The 21,504-nt window shown below is 38.6% G+C and overlaps 1 protein-coding gene across 6 annotated transcripts in view; it reads right to left on the bottom strand.

Annotated features, from left to right (window-relative positions):
• LOC5566444 (histone-lysine N-methyltransferase 2D) overlaps positions 1-17,606 on the bottom strand; it is a 106,631-nt gene extending 89,025 nt beyond the window's left edge. For all 6 annotated transcript variants that reach the window (XM_021852560.1, XM_021852565.1, XM_021852566.1 and 3 more), the window contains exon 1: positions 16,699-17,606. In XM_021852560.1, the coding sequence (XP_021708252.1) occupies positions 16,699-16,822 (124 nt within the window). In that variant the 5' untranslated portion in view covers positions 16,823-17,606. The remainder of the gene's footprint in view (positions 1-16,698) is intronic.
• Between the last annotated feature and the right edge of the window lie 3,898 nt (positions 17,607-21,504).

Here is a 21,504-nt window from a genome sequence, read left to right as displayed (position 1 = left end):
TAGTGGATACGACTAGTTTTTACTGCGGTTATGATTGTATGACGCCAAAAATAGAAGGATCTCTTGAGATCTGCAGTTCATGGCAGGCTAAATAACGTAATGACTATATTTTGAAGCTGGGTAAGTAGGGGCTTTCTTAGCCTGGTAGCCTGGTCGGTCCAGTTGAAATTTTGGCTCCTCTGTCCATCCTCCCAAAATTTGAAATGAATTTGAAAAAAAAGTTCACAAACTCTCTCAAAGTAAAATTTTACCATTTGATACCATTTTGATTAGACGTCAGAGTATTTAGCTAATCAACAAGAGAATTCTCAATGAATTCTTTACTTGTGATCCTTTTAGATCCAGCATCAGGAGCACGGACGTAGCAATAGGGAAGCAGCTGGGACATTTCCCTTCTCCAATAGAAACATTTCTAACTCAACTGCTCTGTTACGAAAATTATTTTCATTTTGCAGCATTTTTTGAGGCACTAAGAGTGCAAGTCAGTCCGAAGTCGGGGTCAGGGAAAGGTAAAGATCGTAGCAGTCTAAGCGGACCACATGAACACCGCATCTTTGTTGCTGAAGTTCATGGAGAGGTGGATTTGACGTTAGAGAATCGCCATTGATGTCACTATCAATTAATTATTATTGTCCAACAATGTTCAAGCATTCATTATAGAAACGTACTTTTGTATAAAAATAGTTAACCAAAGTCATGGAAATAACATTTTTAAGAGTTAATCAATTGAAAAATGTATGGCTTATTTGTAGAACGTTCTAATGTAATTTCTGAAAAGATTTCTAACACAATTAGTACGTGCTTCAGATGTCCTGGTCCAGAAGTTTCTGACAAACTCTTCGACTTTGTTGGTTGTTGTTCCTAACCGTCTCTGGCTTTTCTTATGGAGAAGTTTTGATGAGGTTTTTTTCAGAGGGCAGGTTAAGACTCCATCTACAGCCGCAGGATATTGCAGAAAGTTTACTAGTGTTGCGATAGTATATTGCAACTAAATGCATTCCTTATTATTGAAAGAAACTGCTAAGTGGGATCATAGTTATAAATTGATTCAGTGTAGAAATTGTCAGGAGGAAGACATTTGATGTTTATCCATTTGATGTTTATTTATGGTCCGGTGACTATTACTTTAGTCAGGTAAAGTCAAGGTAGAATGAATTTGGATTGATCTACGTGATTTTTTACGTAGCAGTGACGTGTGGGTTATTTTGAGTGTAGTAAGAATACTCTAAAGCCGCCACATCGCTTCACATGAATTATTAATTTAGATTTCATCGTTTATATAAGCAATAAGCAACAGTTGGAATTTGTGAGTAAATTAATTAAACTAGCAGCTTCATTTTTTACCACAAAAACAATATTCAAATCGCGATATTTTTTTTTTGTTTCTCGATATTGTTGCACCATTTTCGCACAAGTTCTCAAAAAAACTTCTAGTTTCAGAATCTGTGTTGATATTGATCATTGGTCTTCTGAATCTGGAGATATTTCAATATTCCTTGGGGGACCGACGCGTAACCATAATCAACGTTAATTTCTTAGACTACAGAATTTTCATCGTATTCGGATATTCACCCTTCGGAACAATACATTAATGAGAGTATGATAGTGCGCATCGTACCTTCGTGCTGTGCGTACGCGAATTCTCTCTGCTCTTGGAAGTTTTCTTAAAAACTACCTAAAGCAATAAATCAGTACTTTTCAGTGCTAAAATTAAAAACGGTACTTTTCAGTGCTACTAAAACAGTACTTTTCAGTACTATTTTTTCTACTATTGATCCCTTTGCGATCCTTGTTTGGACCCGTGCCTTCGATTTTTCGTTGGACTCGTTGGCGAAAGCTAGCGGTGGTAATCCTTCTTGGACACCGTCTTGGGAAAAAACCTCTCGAAGGTCACGTATTTCTCGTTTATTAACTAAACATGGTATCAACAACTAACAAAAGGAAGGATGAATCTCTGAATTCACTACTTCCTTCCAAAAAAGTGGGTTTTAAAACTGTCACTACACGTGGCGAGAATGGAAGAAAGGACGCTTCCTCGGAATGCGAACTTTCTTCCAAGGGTGAAATGAATAATTGTACCGAAATGAGCAATCAGTTCGATGCTCTAGACAAATTTTCCGAACACCAAATCGAAGCAGCACAGACAGGTACTGGCACCGATGTTTTCAGATTTTCCGAAGAAGGGAAAGAGAGCGATTTTCTGATGACGTCACCGTGCAATGGGCAATTGAGATAAGGAGAGTCGACTGTAGGGGAAGACGGGGTAAGACCGCCCACGTATGCGAATAAATTCATATGTCAAAATCAAAAATCAATAAATCTTTATTCGACGTCGTTTTTTGAAGCCTTAGGCATAATAAAAATATATCATAGGTGTTGTATTTGTAAACATTTATTTATTTCTTGATGCTTGAAAAAGTGATGCCTTATCACGATTATTTTTAGCGACGGGGTAAAACCGCCCACCAACGGGGTAAAAGTGATCACCACGATTTTTGTACATAATTTTGCCAAAAAATATATCAGTTCCATGTGATTCTAAAAAGTATGTTTTATAAATTCTACATTGGTTTCCGGGGATACTGAATCATTTTTAGGGTTAAATCACTTAACACCTTCGGCATGGCTTTGCGTTGTAGCCGCGGACTCTAACCACTCGGCTAAGGAAAGCCCCCCAGAGTGATTGCTATTGGTGAGCCCTATTCGATGGAGATGCAATTGATTGGACATCAGTAGACACATTACATTAAATAAAATCTCGACTGAGGTACAACCCTTTAAAGCAAGGTTTCGTCGACACCTGTGGGAGAATGGAATGTAATCATCGGCCTAATTCTACTGCATCCCAACTGATCAAGGTTCGCTGACGACCAATTGAGAAAATTTCGTTGAAACGATTTGTCTTGTCATAAATATCGTCTTCCATAGAGCCCACCTTAGCAAGAGAATCCGCTTTCTCATTGCCCGAAGAGGAGCCATCAGAAGGGACCCAAACCAAGGTGATGGTATATAATTGATTAGATAGAGCACTCAAATTACACTGAAACAAGCGTTGATGTAATGAGAACCATGAACGAGTTTTTAAATTTACTATTCGAACCACGATTGAGCTATGATGAACGCTTTTTATTTGCGTTTTGTTACCTCTCAATCCAACCGTATCGGTAGTCGCGCGGTAAGCGTTCGCGCTTGACAATCACCAGATCCTCGGTTCGATTCTGGCCTGCTGCAAGTTTTTAACCATGATAAAGCAATTTTTACTGTCCAAATGATGCCATGGTAAAATTGAATGCACAAAATATTCGAAATAAATACGAAATCAGTCTGCACAAATCAAGTGGCGTTGTGTATTTAATTTAATTCTCTGATATAGTATTTTCAACCGCAACGCTGTTCTCAGTGTAACAGCCTCTATGGAGCTGCAGCTATCCGTAAACATGAAATAATAATAAGAGGGAAGAGTGGCAATTCGCTCTAATGCGTTGTGTATAGCCGCTAGTTTTTCAACGTAAGGGTTTTGTAGTTTATAGGCGGCGCTATGACATGCATTAAATACACCAAATCCAGTGGAATCATTTCTTTTTGACCCATCGCTGTAAAACGTTCTGTCGCAACTGACGAACTGTCGAACTTGGTTGCAAATAAAAAAAAATGGGAATGTGCTCCGATCGGAGCTGACCTGGAACTCCACGGATTTTATGCCTCATGGTCAGATCAAAAACTACAATAGAATGAGAGAAATCAGAGAAGCAATAATAAGGGACAATCCAAGAAGGGTTAATCTTCAGAGCCATGTACAAATAGTATAGTGTCATAAATTTCGTTCGATTTACTTTTCAAAATTTTCAATTGCCAATAATGGATTTTGTACCTCACAATGGATGAGAAACCTAAACGACAGTTCAACGAAACAATCTGATTAGTTTCCAAATTTCCCGGGATTTGACTTCCCGGGAAACGGGAAATAAACTTGGCATTTTCCGGGAAATCCCGGGATCCCGAGAAATTCTAAAAAACGTAAAAATAAAGCAAATTTGATGCGTATATTTAATATGTATACTTATTTTATACCACTACACTTGTTAGTTATTTCTCTTTTTTGTGAGTAATTTATTCATTTTTTTTTAATTATTGGCTTTGTTTCAAACACTAGGTTTCAAAACAAGAAAGTTTATAATATTAAGCAGAAGTCCACGTGGAGTTAGAAACGTTTCGATACTTCCGATATATCGGAATATCGATATTTTGCTTTCGATATTCGATATTTTGGTATCGATATTTTCTATTCAATATATCGGTGGTATCGATATTTCCTTCCGATATATCGTAAACCAATATTTGGATAACAATTGTAAGGTTTTCTCGTAAAACAATTAATTTCTAAATATTTGAAAGCAGTTCACATACCAATGGATTACCTGCTTTGCTCTTGCCCACAGTTGATCAGCAGAAGTTTTCTAATTTCATTTTATATGGGGAAAGGCATCTAACTTCAAATATCTCGTAAATGAAAGCTTTAATCGAAAAAATATTTGGTAGACGTGATAGTCATTATCATTTTGTACAACCGGTACCAAATATTTTTTCGAAAATAGTTCCCAATTTTGAGAAATAATTTGTTAGATGCATTTCGCCATACAAATATTTTTCGCGTTACCTTTTAGCGATTTTCGTGCATAGATACTAGCGTACATGCGATACTATGTGACGAGTAGCGAATCAGGGCATGCATGTGATCCATTGTTATATGATGTATCGTAAAATTAGTTATTCGTATCGATCAAAATTCCGATAATATTGAGGGTTCAAAGAATTGTTTACGAATCATAGGAAACTCAACGTCAGTAAACTTAACGATACAAGAATTTTGCTCGTTTCAAATATATCAAATGATATTGCGATATATCGATATTTTCATTCAATATATCGGTGGTATCGATACTTCGATTCGATAATCGTATCGAATCAAATATCGATACTTCGCAATATCGGAACGTCCCTACGTGGAGTTTAGTGATACTGGATACGCTATTGTCGTTCGATATAGCTTTATCAGATCTTCCGGATGAGCTCCCCACCATGTTCCGGTGAGTGTACGCATGAAGTTGTTTCGCTGTTGGCACTTCTGATCAGTGTTGTTAAATATCATGCATATCACGTGACTTTGACAATTGAATATCATATATATAAAATCCCAGAGTTGTCTGTCTGTCAGTAACGCTTTGAAATGTTTCATCGAAAAGTTTCACGGAGCACTACAACAGCAATTTAAGAGCATTACAATGGTAAATTTTAAAATGAGAACATTACAATTGCAAATCGTGGATCACTACAATAGCTTCTTGACAGAATATTCTGGAACTTAGGTAGTTCCAATTCGTGGCATATTCTCGAACTCTTCATCATTGTCGTCTGGTTAGGAATTCGATTGGTGACTAAAACGTAAACAAATTAACTTCAATCAAATTGTAATTCGGTCGAACTTGAATCGAGTTGGAGTTGAAAATGTGAAACGGGTTTCTCCAGTTCCAACTCAGGTTCAAAAACGAGATCGAGACATGTATAAGCAAGATAAACATAAATGAGATGAATGTGCGCCAAATCTACGATTTTTTTTTTAATTTACAGTGCAATCTCCATGAGTCGATATCGATTCATGGATGCATACTTAAAACAAAATTTTATGCTTACTTTGATGATCCTTTAAAACAGCTTTCCCAAACCATTCCTGTTCCATGACTCGATATTTCCCTAAGTCGATGGTCTTTTCATCACACTTGTGATTTTTAAAAATGATAATGAGTTCAATATATTGGAATCTTTTGAAGCTATTGAAAAATTTCATAACAGAAGAAACACTAGAACAGCATATAAGGCTATAATTATTTCAGACTAGAACACTATAACAGCATTGAGGCCGCGTGCTCGATGGGGTATGGCCAGAGCATAAATTTAGGCGATTTTGAGGTCAGCAGTATCATGCGATTTGAAAGATTATAGGTAGCTTTTCGCTTTAACATTTCCTTGGAACGTCGCTAGCCACGTCGGGTAAGCTAGTTGCTAATATTGAATATTGGTACATTGAAGTTCTGCTTGATTACGCTTCCCAAAAAAGACAACTAACTCAGTTTGCTCCGGAAAGAATTCGATATCCTGCTTTACAGACCATGCAGACAAATTGTCCAGAGTATCTCGCAAAGGTCCTTGCAGATCGTCCGCCTCTGGCCCTGTAACAGAAACAACGGCGTCATACACAAGCTGTCTTAGCGAGCAATTTCCATCAGGCAATCGTCCATGTCCCTAACGTAAAAGTTGTAAAGGAAGCGGCTTAAACATGAGCCCTGGGGAGACCCGTGTAACTTTAATGGCTGCTTGGGCACGTCAGGAGTTAATCATCAATATTAACCTCCTTTTCCCGAGCAGCCTAGATAGCCGCGTAGTGTCGGTAGCGGTTGTTTCAACTGGCTAAGAATAAACACTACGGACTGCCTGTTCCGGTGGTAAAAGTCCACCTCACAGGTGACCCCTAATTTATGGTGTGATGCGTACCGTGCCTATGAATGAATGGTTAGGGGGGTCTAAATAAAACCTAACCGCAAACGGAGCCTGTGGGGTACCAGGGCGCCCTCCACAGTATTGAGTCCTTCCTGTGCTACCCGGAGCAATGGTGCAGGTGACCTTGTGTTTCTCCGAGATAATCGGCTGCCCTTCTTCAGTCTCTATCTTGAGGCTTAATAAGGGTGGGATTATGAATATGTTGACATTTAATTTAAATTATCACCTATATGGATTCGCATTATGCGTTTTACACAGTGTATTCTGTGCTCTTTCGCCTTTGGCGACTTTAAATAGATACCGATCTGGTTTTTTCGTTGCTGGTCTTTTTCGTGCTGAGATTGCAAAAAGCTTAATCCTGCCTAGTTTGGGTAGTGGCTACGGTTAGGTTAGCTCAGATCAATCTTCAGCATAAAAGAACAGCAACGATCAATCTTTGCAGACTCATGCAAAATGGTGCAGCCCAAGTGGCGCTAGTTCAAGAACCCTACTTTCGTAGAGGGAACTTCTATCTAGGTAACCTTGTGGACCCAGTTTTTGCTACTTTTAGCAAGCTTGAAATGGCAAACTCGCGCTCCATGCCCCGCGCATGCGTGCTCGTTAATAAAGCAATCGTTGCTACACTCATTTCTGAGTTAACTACCAGAGATGTATGTGCTGTCACAATCGATGTTTCTGTTGGTGACCTCAACAGGAAATACGTCTATTGTTCGGTATATTTACCACATGATGAACCATCCCCAACGGATGACTTCAAACGAGTTGTCGTACACTGCGTAACAAAAGGCCTTCCGCTGATTGTGGGCAGTGATGCCAATGCTCATCACATCATCTGGGGCAGCTCGGATATCAATTTGAGAGGCTCCAGTCTGATGGAATACTTAAGTAGTACAGACCTTGGATTACTTAACATAGGCAATCGCCCAACCTTCATGGTTTCTTATAGAGAAGAAGTGTTAGACATAACGCTCTGCTCGAATAGAATCAGTCACGAGTTGACGAATTGGCATGTATCAGATGAGGAATCATTATCTGATCATCGCTACATCTTCTTTGAACATTCAAATGTAACTGCGCAGACTTTGCGTTTTAGAAATCCCCGGTCAACAAACTGGGAACTCTACATTGAATTGGTTGCGACCAAATTTCATGGATATTCTCCGTCCATTGAAAATCCAAGTGATCTGGATGATGCCGTTGATACTACAACATCCTACATTATGGAAGCTTTTGAAGAAGCATGTCCTCTGCGGTCTGTAAAGACTACAAGAGGGACCCCATGGTGGAATTCCGATCTGACTAGACTCAGGAAACAATGTAGAAAGAGTTGGAACAGACGCCGTTCAGCTGGATCAGAGTCGTTCAAGTCAGCTCGCAAGGCTTACAAGAAGGCTCTTCGTTCTGCTGAACGATCCGGCTGGAAAAACCTTTGTACAAATGTTTCCAGTTTGAGTGAAGTCAGTCGGTTGAACAAAATCCTTGCAAAATCTAAGGATTTCCAAGTGAACGAAATTCGCTTACCTAATGGTGACTTTACTTCTTCCGATGAAGAAGTTTTAGAATGTTTATTCAATACACACTTCCCCGGATGTGTGGACATAGCATCTACGGATGAACCAAATGTCTTTTCATGTAGTTACGAGTCTCTGGCCTCGGCTCGCAGTATCGTAACTACTGAATCGATTCAATGGGCACTTAATAGTTTTGCTCCTTTCAAATCTCCAGGAGCGGATGGGATTTATCCTGTTCTGCTCCAAAAGGGATTTGAGTCAATCAAACATGTTTTGAAAAAGCTACTTGTAAGCAGTTTTGCTACCGGGTACATTCCCAAATCCTGGCGTGATATTACTGTAAAGTTTATCCCAAAAGGAGGACGTGCGTCGTATGAGCAAGCGAAGAGTTTTAGACCAATCAGTCTGACCTCTTTTCTTCTGAAATGTCTGGAACGCATTATCGATCATCACATCCGTGATGTTTATTTGGCAAACATGCCTCTTCATGTGAATCAACATGCTTACCAATCTGGAAAGTCCACTGTGACTCTTTTACACAAAGTTGTATACGATATCGAGAAAGCATTCGCTCAGAAGCAATCGTGCTTGGGTGTTTTCTTGGATATTGAGGGTGCCTTTGATAACGTGTCTTTCGATGCCATATTGGAAGCCGCACGAAACCATGGGCTACCTACAATGATTACCAATTGGATTCATCAAATGCTCAAAAACCGACATCTCTTCTCGACATTGCGTCAAGCAGCGATTCGAAAATTGAGTGTTTGCGGATGCCCCCAAGGGGGAGTCTTGTCACCACTTTTGTGGAATCTCGTAGCAGATACGCTATTGAGGCAACTCAATAATTGCGGTTTTCCAACTTATGGATTTGCCGACGACTATCTAGCTCTGATAGTTGGTATGTGCATAAGCACCCTATTCGACCTGATGCAAAGTGCTCTTCAGGTAGTCGAGAGTTGGTGTCGCCAATATGGCCTTTCGGTTAACCCGAATAAAACATCTATTGTTCTTTTTACGGAAAGACGAAACCGCGATGGAATTCGACCTTTACGTCTTTTTGGCACTGAGATTAATGTGACTGATCAAGTAAAGTATGTTGGAGTCATTCTAGATTCCAAACTTTTATGGACAACTCACATTGATTTCAGAGTCAAAAAAGCTTGTATGGCCTTCGGTCAATGCCGGCGAACCTTTGGTAAAACTTGGGGCCTCAAACCCAAATATATCAAATGGATTTACACAACAGTTGTTCGACCAATATTGGCATATGGATGTCTTGTGTGGTGGCAAAAGGGCGAAGTGAGAACAATCCAATCAAAATTGGGCCATCTCCAAAGGATGTGCTTGATGGCGATGTCTGGTGCGTTCTCTACAACTCCCACAGCAGCGCTCGAGGCCCTTTTCGACGTTGCGCTACTACACATATATCTTAAACAAGAAGCACTTTCTTGCTCTTACCGTTTATGGGTACTGGATCTACTGGAGAAAAATCCAGTGAATCGTAGATCTACACACACTTCGTTGTTTCCACTTTTGGTGAATTGGGACAAAATTGTCCTTGCTCCAAGTGATCTCACAATTGCTTGTAACTTTCCTTACAGGACATTTACCACACAATTCCCTTCACGGGAAGAGTGGACGTCTGGCTATTTGGAAAGAAGTATATCAAACAATATAGTATGTTACACTGATGGCTCCCTTCTTGAAGGTAGAGCTGGTGCAGGAGTATATTCTCGTGAGCTAAGGCTGAATCAGTTTTACTCACTTGGTAGAAACTGCACCGTTTTTCAGGCGGAAATATTTGCTCTTATGTGTGGAGTGCAATCAGCACTTCAACAGCGCGTAATGAGTAAAGTCATATACTTCTGTTCAGATAGTCAGGCTGCTATAAAAGCTCTCGCTTCGGCCAACTCAAGGTCGAAGCTTGTTATCGCATGTCGAACTCAAATTGAGGAACTGAATTCAGTCAACTCTGTAAACCTTGTATGGGTACCTGGCCATTCTTCTATCGCTGGAAATGAATTGGCTGATGAGCTAGCTCGCGATGGAGCATCGCATGACTTCATTGGCCCTGAGCCGGCTATTCCAATTTCGAAGTGCTGGGTGAAGCTTCAGATAAACTCTTGGGCGGCAACTCAGCACAAGCAATATTGGAATAGTTTGGAGTCGTGTCGTCAAACAAAATTGTATATTACTGAGCCATCTCCAAAGGTGGCGAAGTATTTAACAAATCTGTCAAAGCAGAATTGCAGTCTCTTGGTCAGAGCGTTGACAGGCCACTGCCGACTCAACTATCACATGGCAAATATTCAGCGTGCTGACTCATTTGTGTGTGATAGTTGTGACTCCGATTATGGAACTTCGTATCACCTGATATGTAACTGTCCAGTTTTTGCGCAAATGCGATTCCAATTACTTGGTAAACACTTATTAAGTGAAACTGAATACAGAAGCCTGAATCTTCAGGACATCCTGTTATTCTTAACCCGCTGTGGTAATGAGCTATAGGCTCTCTTTACGCTCATGCGTTTTGCAGTGCCCTTTTTAGGGCGCTGTTCGAACCCATTGTGGTATGGAGCTACATGCTCTCATTTCGCTTATGCGATCTTCCCTCTTCAAGGGACCCCACTCCTATTTCCTCCCATCTTTCCCTTCCCTTTCCTCTCCCATCGGGTAGATGATGAAATAGGCTCAAATATGGCGATGGCACAAATCTCCCAACTGGTGGGGAACGTGCCTTTGGAGCCGGCCTTCTGATACCTGATAACTTAGCGAGCAATTTCCATCAGGCAATCGTCGATGTCCCTAACGTAAAAGTTGTAAAGGAAGCGGCTTAAACATGAGCCCTGGGGAGACCCGTGTAACTTATTCGTGAAGTTGTTGAGCTGCCATGCGAAAGTATCATGTGTTTCTCAGACAACAAGTTGTTTAAATTCGGAGAGAGTCCACACGCGTGGAGTTTGTTCGAAAGGACATCCATACAAAAGCACCCTTAACCCATATAGGCCTGAGTGAAAGCAAAAATACTAAAATCCTTATCACTCAGAGAATACTTAACGGATTCAAATATTTTTTTGTCAGTATACTGGCCCACATATCTAGTTGAGGGGCCTTCCTTAGCCTTGTGATTAGAGCCCGCGGCTACAAAACAAAGCCATGCTAAGGTTTCTGGGTTCGATTTCCAGTCGGTCCAGGATCTTTTCGTAATGGAAATTTTCTTGACTTTCCTGGGCATAGAGTATTATCGTACCTGCCACACGATATACGAATGCGAAAATGGCAGCTTTGGCAAAGAAAGCTCTCAGTTAATAACTGTGGAAGTGCTCATAAGAACACTAAGCAGAGTAGCCGGCTCTGTCCCAGTGGGGACGTTAATGCCAAGAAATGGCCGGAGGAACTCGGGAATACTCCTGTAGCCGGAGTTATTCCGGTGGGTCACTGGGTCAAATCGGGTAGAAAAAGGCGATTTTTTGGGACATGCCAAGTTATCTTTATTTATTTTCAATGGCATTAATTTTATTTTGCATTAATCATTAAGATCTGATATTCAACATTATAAATGAATAGTTTTGCCACCATTTAGAGTGTACCAGTTGCGGCCACTCGGACTTAATGCCCTGAAGAACCGGCTCTAGATTTGTTAGGTACTAAACTGTTTCAAATCTCTAAAAGTATAGATTGAACATAACAGTTCACTAAAATACGTTCCCATAAGCTTGAAACAGATGTGAAGATACAAATTGTGCACTTTATAATAAGTTTGAGGCATCCCGGGACCCGAAAATGGTCATTTGTAGGATCAATTAAATGCAGTTGACATAATTATTTAATTTAATCGACTATCAGAAGGTTTGCGCTGATGCGTTTTTCTTGAAATTCCTTGATATAGTGGCTACATTATAGCCGATATTGGAAATTATCTGTGACTTGAAATTTTCCTACCACAGGGGCACAGAAGCACAGAACCCTTGTCACCCGACCTGACCCAGTGATCCACCGCAATAACTCCGACCACAGGAACATTCCCGAGATTCTTTGACCACTTTTAGAAACAAGATATGTGTACGAGTATACTGACAAAAAATAATTGAAATCTGTTAAGTATTCGCTGAGCGGTGAGAGTTTTAGTGATTTTTCTTTACTCAGGCCTTTACGGATTAATATCCAAGAATGCTGAGCCCATTTCTGGCATAACTTGTGATCTCGCCCTAAAAGCCACCGTAGCTGAGTGTGTAGCTTGTTGTTATCGAGTAAACGAATAGATTTACAAGTTATTCGACAATGCTACGATAAAGAGAAGATCCTCATATATCTCCATTTTAGGGCTTTTAGGGCGAGATCCCATGTTATGCGAGATTTGTTCTTTTTGAGCATTGGCCATGAATTTCTGTAGAAAGCAACGCAAGACAATCGCAGGGCTGTCACAAAAACTTTAAAATCTTATCCGCGAAAATCGCGACTACCAAAGCTCGATCCGCGGCTGAAAGCGCCAATCCGCGTCAAAAAAAATACTCGAAAATTCTAATCTAGGATACCACAAACGTGTATCTAAGAGAAAAAACGGCATATGCTAAGCATTTTTTTCTTCTAGATGTTCAAATCTTTTGTTTAGCTTAAAAAGTTCAACTATGGGACTTTTGATAAGACTTGTCGTTATTTTGATATGATGTTTGTTCTCATATTATTCACTAATGGTAGCGGAGCCCAATTTGAAATGTTTGTTCATGTTTGGATGGAATCTAACTTTGTTATGAAGAGTTATTCAAAAATGTCTTCAAATCTCTTTTTTCGGGAAGTGTTTTCACTGAACAGCATGCCTGCATGAAAAACTCGGATTTTTAATTTCCAGACATGATGACAATGCATATCTAAAAGTCAATCCCGTTCAAAGTAACCATTTATCTTACGAAAATAAATTGTAAAAAATAGGTTATTATAAAGCACATTTGTAAATCAACTGTGGGTGAGCCAAGAGCACCTCCGTGAGCTTCAAAGAATACAAAAAATGAACACGTTAGCACCGCCTTTTCTCAGTCGATGATGATTCAATTCATTCGTTTCCGGTACATGTGTCATGCATGATTTAACTATCATCAGGTTGCGATGCGGTGCTCGATCTTTGGCTTTTTATTGTAATTTATTGCCTTAAGCAACATGTAATCTGTTGATGGTCAATGAATTCATAAATGTATTATGTTTGATTCCCGTTGACTAGGGCCTGAAAAAATAATGCCAATGGGTGTTTTATATACCATGTATATTGAGAAAACTGTAATTTCTGGGTACTGCCGAGTACAAATTTGGATCAAACAATGTTAAAACTCAATTTAATCTTATTAGCGTGTTCGACAAACTTTAACAGAATAAAAATAGCTCTCAAATAGTGGTAATAGCAAGTGGTTTTGATTTTCCATATGCTGGTTATGATTTTTTAAACCTTGAAATAAGTCCAAAAACACATTTTCAACTTGAAGCATACTGAAATCTTTATCAAATAAGCTAAGAATTTGACCAGACATTGTTCATGGCATGAGAATTCCGAATACTGCTTGACCGGAAGATTTCCAGACATTTTTTAAAATATGAACAGGTCTATTCAAGAGTCTCAGAAAGGTGATTAATTTATACATTTTGGTAGAACGAAATCATGCGACACATCAAAATTTATTAAATGTTATAGTGGTTAAAAAACTGGTTTAGATAAGATCAAGAAAACAATTGACCATACCTGGTAATCATGGAAATGTACCCAAATTATGTATTTAGTCGTACCAAGCATCATCTGTACGCATTATTAAAATCGTCACAGTTTTGTAGATAATCCGTTAGACATGTCTTTGGTTTTGTAAGATAATGTTTGTCATTTAGTAATTTATAATTATTGCACATATGCTCGACAGCCAAGTAACATATAAGAGTGTACATAATTTTAAATATCATAAGAATGAGAATACCATAAATCTTTTCATTCGTGCCTGTGGGGAATTGAAACGGGAAAACAGTAAGAAGCGAGGCAGAAAGTTTTGAATTGAATATGTAACATGTTGAGAATAATAGTTTACATTTTCGACATATTAACAGATCTTAACCATCGGTAAAAAGATCCAGATGAATCTCTATAAGTAAAGAATTTAGTACATTCCAGATAATGTTTCTGGTGATAACTTGCTTGTACTTAATTATTTAAAAAATGTTATACGATTTACAAATAGTAAATCTGAATTCAGATTTTCGCTCATCTATCTTCATATTAACTCGCCTAAAGCACGCGAGGTCAAACATTTGACTGGTATTGAACTGAGGGGTAAGAATGCATTTGAAACTTCAGAAATTCTGTTAATTCAACAGTATGTTAAAAAGATTCTAAAACACCATTGTAAAATCCTATTTTCTATTGACATAGCAGCTCGCAATTTCAAAGTGATAAATCTCAGTCCTCATATATCATATTGATCCGGAAAAGTATCACTATATGCGCTGACATGCAGAAAGTATGCTGATACTATTTGCATCAGATGCATCAGTGCAATACCAACTGATTTTCTTTATCTAGAAATTTGACATGATTTAGCAACAATCATCAACGATACGTACAAATTTCAATGACGGCCTACTTCGCCTTAAAGCCAGGGGATTTCATATTTTTGCTTTTTTTTTTTAATTATGTAATGGTTAGTTCTCACTTAATCCCAAATCAGTCTCCCAAGAATTTTTGAAAACGTTCTCTTGATTGAGAATGCAATCGAAATCCTGAGTAACTTGATTTTCGATTCGACTAATGAGTCCTAAATTAAAATCGTGCGCGCTTTCAAACTGCATAGCAAATTTTAATGCTTTTTCGCTATTTCAGTGCTGGAATTGGCTTCTGTTTTTTTTTTTAATTTAAGATAGTTTTAAAAACGACTTACGAGCTGGAAATTACATTTTCAAAATTTTTGTTTCTTAAATGAGTAAAACGTTTTTTATTTCTTTTTGCAATAATTGTCATAGCAGGATCGCGAGAGATTTGCTCCTCACGTTTTTAAGACGGATCAAGAGTTAGGGTCCGTCCATAAATGACGTAGCATTTTCCCCTTATTTTCACACCCCCTCCCCCCATTTCGTCACAAATTCTAATGCCTAGCATTTCAAGGAGCCCTCCCCTCCTACCATTTTTTTGATTTCCTCAGTTATTTGGCTAAAACGGAACATTGGAATCCAGAATTTCAAAACAAGGTTTGGTATCAATTGATCTTATATTAATAATAGTTTGATATACCGTAGCGTTCAAAGAAACAGTTCAAACAAACTTGTCATTAAGAAACAGTTCAAACAAACTTGTTTCCTGCTTAAGTTACATAATTTAAATATCGAGTTTATGCAGGTTGAATTTAATTTGTAGTACTTTTGCTGTTTTTTTTTCTACCACTAAAAATGTAGAAAAAAGTAAAAATCTTTGTTCTTATTGAAAACAGTAATGAGTAAGGGTACAAGATATTTCATAATACATTTAACAGAAATTCCGATATGTCGGAGGATTTTTTTAATTACTCGTTGTAAAGAAATAGACTTTAGTAGGTAAATAAAATCAAAAGAAACAATGGCCAGAGAAAAAATATGTAATATATGGAATGTTTTGAAAATCTTAGCTTTTTATATCGTTTATATCCATACTGAAATATGCCTACACAATTTATAATGAAACCATGAGATAATAAAAATGCTCTTTCCCTGATTTACCGAGTGATTAAGGAAACTGAATGAGGATAATTTTGATAACACTCAAATCGGATGTCCTCATTGTTATCCGGCTATTCCATGAAGAGCATTGATCAAATCGATAAATAGATTGAATGGAGATCTCCTGCAAAATTTAACGCATATCTCACTGAAGTAATAACTTGTTTTACTACAATAACGTTAATATTTGCTTAAACGAGTATATTGTATTCTTTTGAAGAGGTACAATTTCATAACATAAAAACGGTTGATTCTATGTTTTGTCAACAAATGGGGAAACAATGTTTTCCAAGTCGATAAATAATTGTTTTTTTTATAAACTTATAAAACTTTCTATTTGTTCATTCATAAAATAATTTAGATACGGATACAACATAATATTCACATAATTATGTTAAGCTTAAGCTTAGCTTTACATGAGCTTTATAAAATCTGATTGATTGCATGTATTAGAAATATTTGAAATTTCTTAAGTAATTTTTAATCTTATTATGATATATGTTAATCTCTTGAAGCTGAGTTAGAATTAATAACCCTGGTTCAAAAAGTCAATAAAGTTTGATTAAAACAACTTTGTAATTTTTTTTTTTCAACGCTGCTCTTTTCCCGGCACGATTCAAAATGCTACGTCCACTAGTTGAGACCCCTCCCTCCCCCTCGTCACACATCGTCACAAACTCGTGAAGACCCCCCTCCCCCCTAAAATGCTACGTCATTTATGGACGACCACGAATTGAAAGTGGAGCAGATAGGATTGAGAATCTTTTCATGGGATATTTGAAATGTAACAGAAACATGGCCAGAATCAATATTAGCGTGAATAACCAGTTAGTTACAAAGGTGACTAGAGTCGATTAAAGACTTGATTTGGCCATCGAAGGGTGACTCCTAAAGTGCTGATCCCTTTCCTTACCTAGTGGCGCTGCGCCAACCGCCAGAACATCCTGCTCTTGCTGCATAAAATCGTAATCCCCGTAGCCTCCATCAGTGGACCCATCGTCAAAATCCTCATCCAGCGTAATCTGCTCCGGATCCATAGGTACTCTTCCCTCAGTTCCCTATTTTTTCTGGTCTCTCTCTTCTACACTCTTTTCTACCACAGCATTCAACAGAACAGAAAATAATAGCTGGCTTTTCACGATGACCACAGAAAACAACACCAAATACTAAACTTATTCCCAAATGCACAAACTTCTCGTTTAGCTAGAAACGTTTCTTCAATCTGACTTCCACTCACTCACTATAGTTTTGTTCACCTTTAGCTGCTTTAGTTCCATAAGAGCTTCCCAGGCTAGTCTTTTTCCCTGCTGGAACCCTCCTTCACGGAATATATTCGATCACAGCTCTCTAGTCTAGTTTTCTTCCCCAAGTGAAACCACACTCTAGGATTAATCCCGCGAATCCGGCAGCTGCTTCCACAAATTAACCACCGAAATCCAAAATGCGCCCGGGACTAACCGCGACGGCTTCGATTTGGACAACGGGAGACCACTTTTCCTGCTGCTTCTGTTTCTGCAACCACGACGGCAACAACAACGACGAGAAGAAGAAGATGATGGTCGCCGCCATTGTTGGTTGATTGGAAGGATTTTTTCACTGGTTTCACCGAGGATTTCGCGAACGGAAATTTCACCCCGAAACGGGACCGGTTCCGGGTCACAAGTTACACCAATCGCGAGCGGGGTACCGGCGCTACAAAATTCACCTAATTTGCCTACATATTTCGAACGATTCGCGGCACTTTTCGGCGATCGAGAAATTTGTTGCGGAACGAACCACAGCACAGTCGTTTTCGGGGAAAATAATCACTTTTACAAAATGACAACACACACCAGCGCAGACTGGAGGAGCGCAAGGTGATCAAAAAGGAGGTAGTTTGTGGTTTTAGTACAAAGGCAAGCAAATTATTGTGGGGAAAACTGTTGGCAAGACAGCGCAGATGCTTGTGAAAACACAGCAAAAAATATTGTTGTTTTGTTCAATAACATTCACATTTATGTTGGGCTCGGCACAAAAATTATTCATTTATAAGCCATTTTACGAAGCCTGGTCAAATGACAGGAGACCTGGGATTTTTCAATCATCGACGTCAGTTTTCGCGATGATGATGGTTGATGACTGTGCGCATTTCTAGCGTAGCTTTTCATCCAGGCGAAAACTTAAATGGAGAAAAATTATTAAAATATTTCTGATCACAAAAGTACTTTTTTATGTGCAATATGGGTAACAAAGAGGTAGCTGATACAATAACAAGGTGTAATGTTGCAGTAACGAACATTTTTGGATCTCTTTTTTGTCATTTTCTCCATGTCCTCGTTTGGTAAGATGAGGCGTTATTGAAAATCATGCTGGATTTAATCCCAGGTCTCCTGTCAATTGACGCCGTTGCGGCGATCAGCTGTTCCGAAACGTCTCGTAAAATGGCTCATTGTGTATTTCTTTCACTACTGGACTGCGAAGTGCGGCCTCATAAGTGCGAAAGTGTGAATAAAAGTGCGGAACTGCATTGAATCCTTGGTGTCTTCAGAGCACTTATTCATTGATTTACGAATAATATGTCCCCCGAAGACACCTACCAGATTTAATGCAATTGCGCACTTTTATTAGCGTTTCCGCACTTGTAAAAACTTCTGCGATAGTCCAGTGGTGAAAGAAATGCGCAATATAATTAATAATTAATTCTCTCCCGAATAAACTCATTTTTGATGTTCGGTTGAAGGAGTTTAGTAATTGTAGAATTTGTATAATATAAGTTCCAATGGAATGTGTGAATATGTGAATTGTCAGATATTTTTATGAATTATATCTACACGCAAAAAAATTGTGCGGTAAAAACTACCATTTAAGGGGGTTAACTCAAGCGCTCGCACCGGCAATTTTCAGCAGACCAGAAATGCGCTTGATTTTACCATGTCTGTAGTCGGAATCAGATTGTTGTAAATTATTTCTGTCAAATGAACCAGTAATGCGGTGGGGTGTACCGTAAACATAGTAAATTGGTCTGAATTTCCATGGTAGTTTTAAGAATGGGCGTAGTCAGCTAAAATAGTTATTTTTACCACAGAATTTTTTCCCGTGTACTATACATTCAAAAACTGTTCAATGAGCCATTTTACAGTCAAATGACAGGAGACCTGGGAGAAAAATTTACCTTTTTCTATCATCGTCATCAATTTTCGCGATGATGATGGTTGATGAAGGGGCCTTCCTTAGTCGTGTGGTTTGAGTCTGCGTCTACAAAGCAAAACCACGCTGAAGGTGTCTGGGTTCGATTCCCGGTCGGTCCGGGATCTTTTCGTAAAGGAAATTTCCTTGACTTCCCAGAGCATAGAGTATCATCGTACCTGCTACACGATTTACTGCTTCGCGACTAAAAATGGATGAGTTAACGTGCGAAGTTCGATTTTTGACCAACTTCGCCGCGTCGCGAATCACTTCGCTATAGTGCGCATCAATGCCATCCACCGTTTGCATTATGCACACTATGGACTTATGCACGAGTTCACTAATCTGACGTTCGAGCGGTGCCGAATTCACTAGTTTCCATGGCCACGTAAATAACACGGCACCGCTCAAACGTCAAATAATGAACTCGTGCACTGATCCATTGAGAATCGAGTTGCGAAGCGGCAAAGTTGGTCAAAAATTAAACCCTGCGCGTTGGTTAACCCATTTTCTAACGCAAATCAGTATATATGAATGCGAAAATGGCACATTGACAAAGAAAGCTCTCAGTTAAAAACTGTGGAAGTGATCCTAAGTAAACTAAGCTGAGAAGCCGGCTCTGTCCTAGTGAGGACCTTAATGCCAAGAAGAAGAAGAAGAATATGGCTGATGACTTGCGCATGGACTTATCCACGGTCTTCTTTTATTGTCGATTTTCTTTTTCTTTTCCGCTCTAAATGTGGGCCGAGTTTACATTAAATGACATCCGGACCAACATCCAGTGAAGGAATGCTCACCAAATGAATATGAAGTGGATGAATGTGCAGCGAAATCGTTCATTTTCTGTAAACATGGCCCGCAGTAAAGGTTTTCTTCCCGCTGGAAGTTGCAACTTGACGTCATCGTAGATTAGTTCATTAGGGTCCTAAAATGTTTAATGAAATCTTGTTTTTATTCAATAACACGAAAAAGCATGTTACTGCAACTACTTTAGCAATTTTTCCCGCTCAAATAACGGCTATATCATATTTAAACTTCAATTTTAAAATTGAGTCAATAAATGAACCTTGACTCTTAAGATTATGTTTGACGTTCGCTTAGTCGACAAAAACACCACAGGGGATTTAGTTTTAGCACTGGGGTTGTTCCTATCTGACATTTTGGAAGGGACACGGAAAACAAAATACACCCAAAAATTTGAGTTTAAGCCAAGGTGTGTGACAAAATCTAAAAAAACAAAAAAAAAATTCGCATATAATATATGCAAGAGCACTTTATCAGTACCACAGTCCGTATTCTCTGGAATTATGCACTGAATTATTAGTACAAAGGTTGTGGTACTGTCGAACCATAATAATGAACAGTTGTCGGTATAGTTCATTTTCATCTATAGCAATTCTTTCAAAAACACATTAAAAATTAAAACAGAAGTCAGATGCATGTAAAGTTTATTTTATTATCATAATTAATTTAGTTTGACGTATAATTATAAAACAAATACGTACACTTTGGTCATTTAGTTTTATGAAAAACTGGGAATGCACAGATGCGGTCGTGTTCCCTCCTCTTTTGTTGCGAACCAAGCGAATTTCATTCAAATTATTATTCTTTGCACGATCGTCGAAAACCGCAGGATTTAACGGCACACACTGCACTTTTGTGGAAACTAGACTAGACACTCCAAACCTACGGCAGAAGTACAATTTTTCGGTAGTCACATATCGTACTGCAGTAGGATCCTTTTGCCTGGTCTGCTGCCCGCTGCAAAACAGAACATTTTTCACTTCCATCATCAAAGGAATTTTATTTCTTCAACTGCGATGTATAAGATCTTACCTGAGGTTTTATTTCAAGATTATTTTCACCGTTTCACCAAAGACAAATTAAAGACCTCGATGTCCCTAGCAGTTTCTCAAAATTTTATGGCTCATAAGGTAATCTAGAATGTCATGAAAAATGTACTGCGATCTGTCAAACTTGGGTACCTTTTGTACTACCGAGGGACCAAATGCAGTACTAGAAGTGGTACACAATCTGAGCCCGAGTGTGACGGACCTGGTTTCACTACGTGGTTTTCATCAAAATTAAAGGAAAAACTCTTTGCTTCAGAGGAATCAAAATAACAAATGGTGATGGCTAGTGATCCTTTATAGAGAGCTATGCGGAAGTAAAATGGAATGATTTGGCAACAGACCAGCAGTGCTGATTTTGCTCGGCGTCGAGAATAATATTGTAACACGGACATGACTTCCTCATTGCTAAAAAGTTTTTTTTTCGTTATAGATCTTTGAGCTACATATCCAAACTAATAAACAGCCGAAAAAATCAACAACTAAAAATCGCATGACAAAAAGTTAAAAAAGATAAATATTTCATTTATTTTGCTTCATGCTTCAATTAATTATGTTATTTTTCATTGTAACCAAAATGTTTCAGATATTGTTGCAAATTGTTGTGGACCTTTCGGGAAACTGTACTGATATAGTTCTTGTTTATGCGGGTAGTGATGGCTGACAAAAAAATATCGACTAACTAATGAAAAAGTCCAAAGTTG

Source organism: Aedes aegypti, chromosome 3 (assembly GCF_002204515.2).
Source record: "Aedes aegypti strain LVP_AGWG chromosome 3, AaegL5.0 Primary Assembly, whole genome shotgun sequence".
In the NCBI taxonomy this organism is placed as follows: domain Eukaryota; kingdom Metazoa; phylum Arthropoda; class Insecta; order Diptera; family Culicidae; genus Aedes; species Aedes aegypti.
The sequence above is the reverse complement of the archived record's forward strand: the minus strand, read 5'-3'. Positions and strand labels throughout refer to the sequence as shown.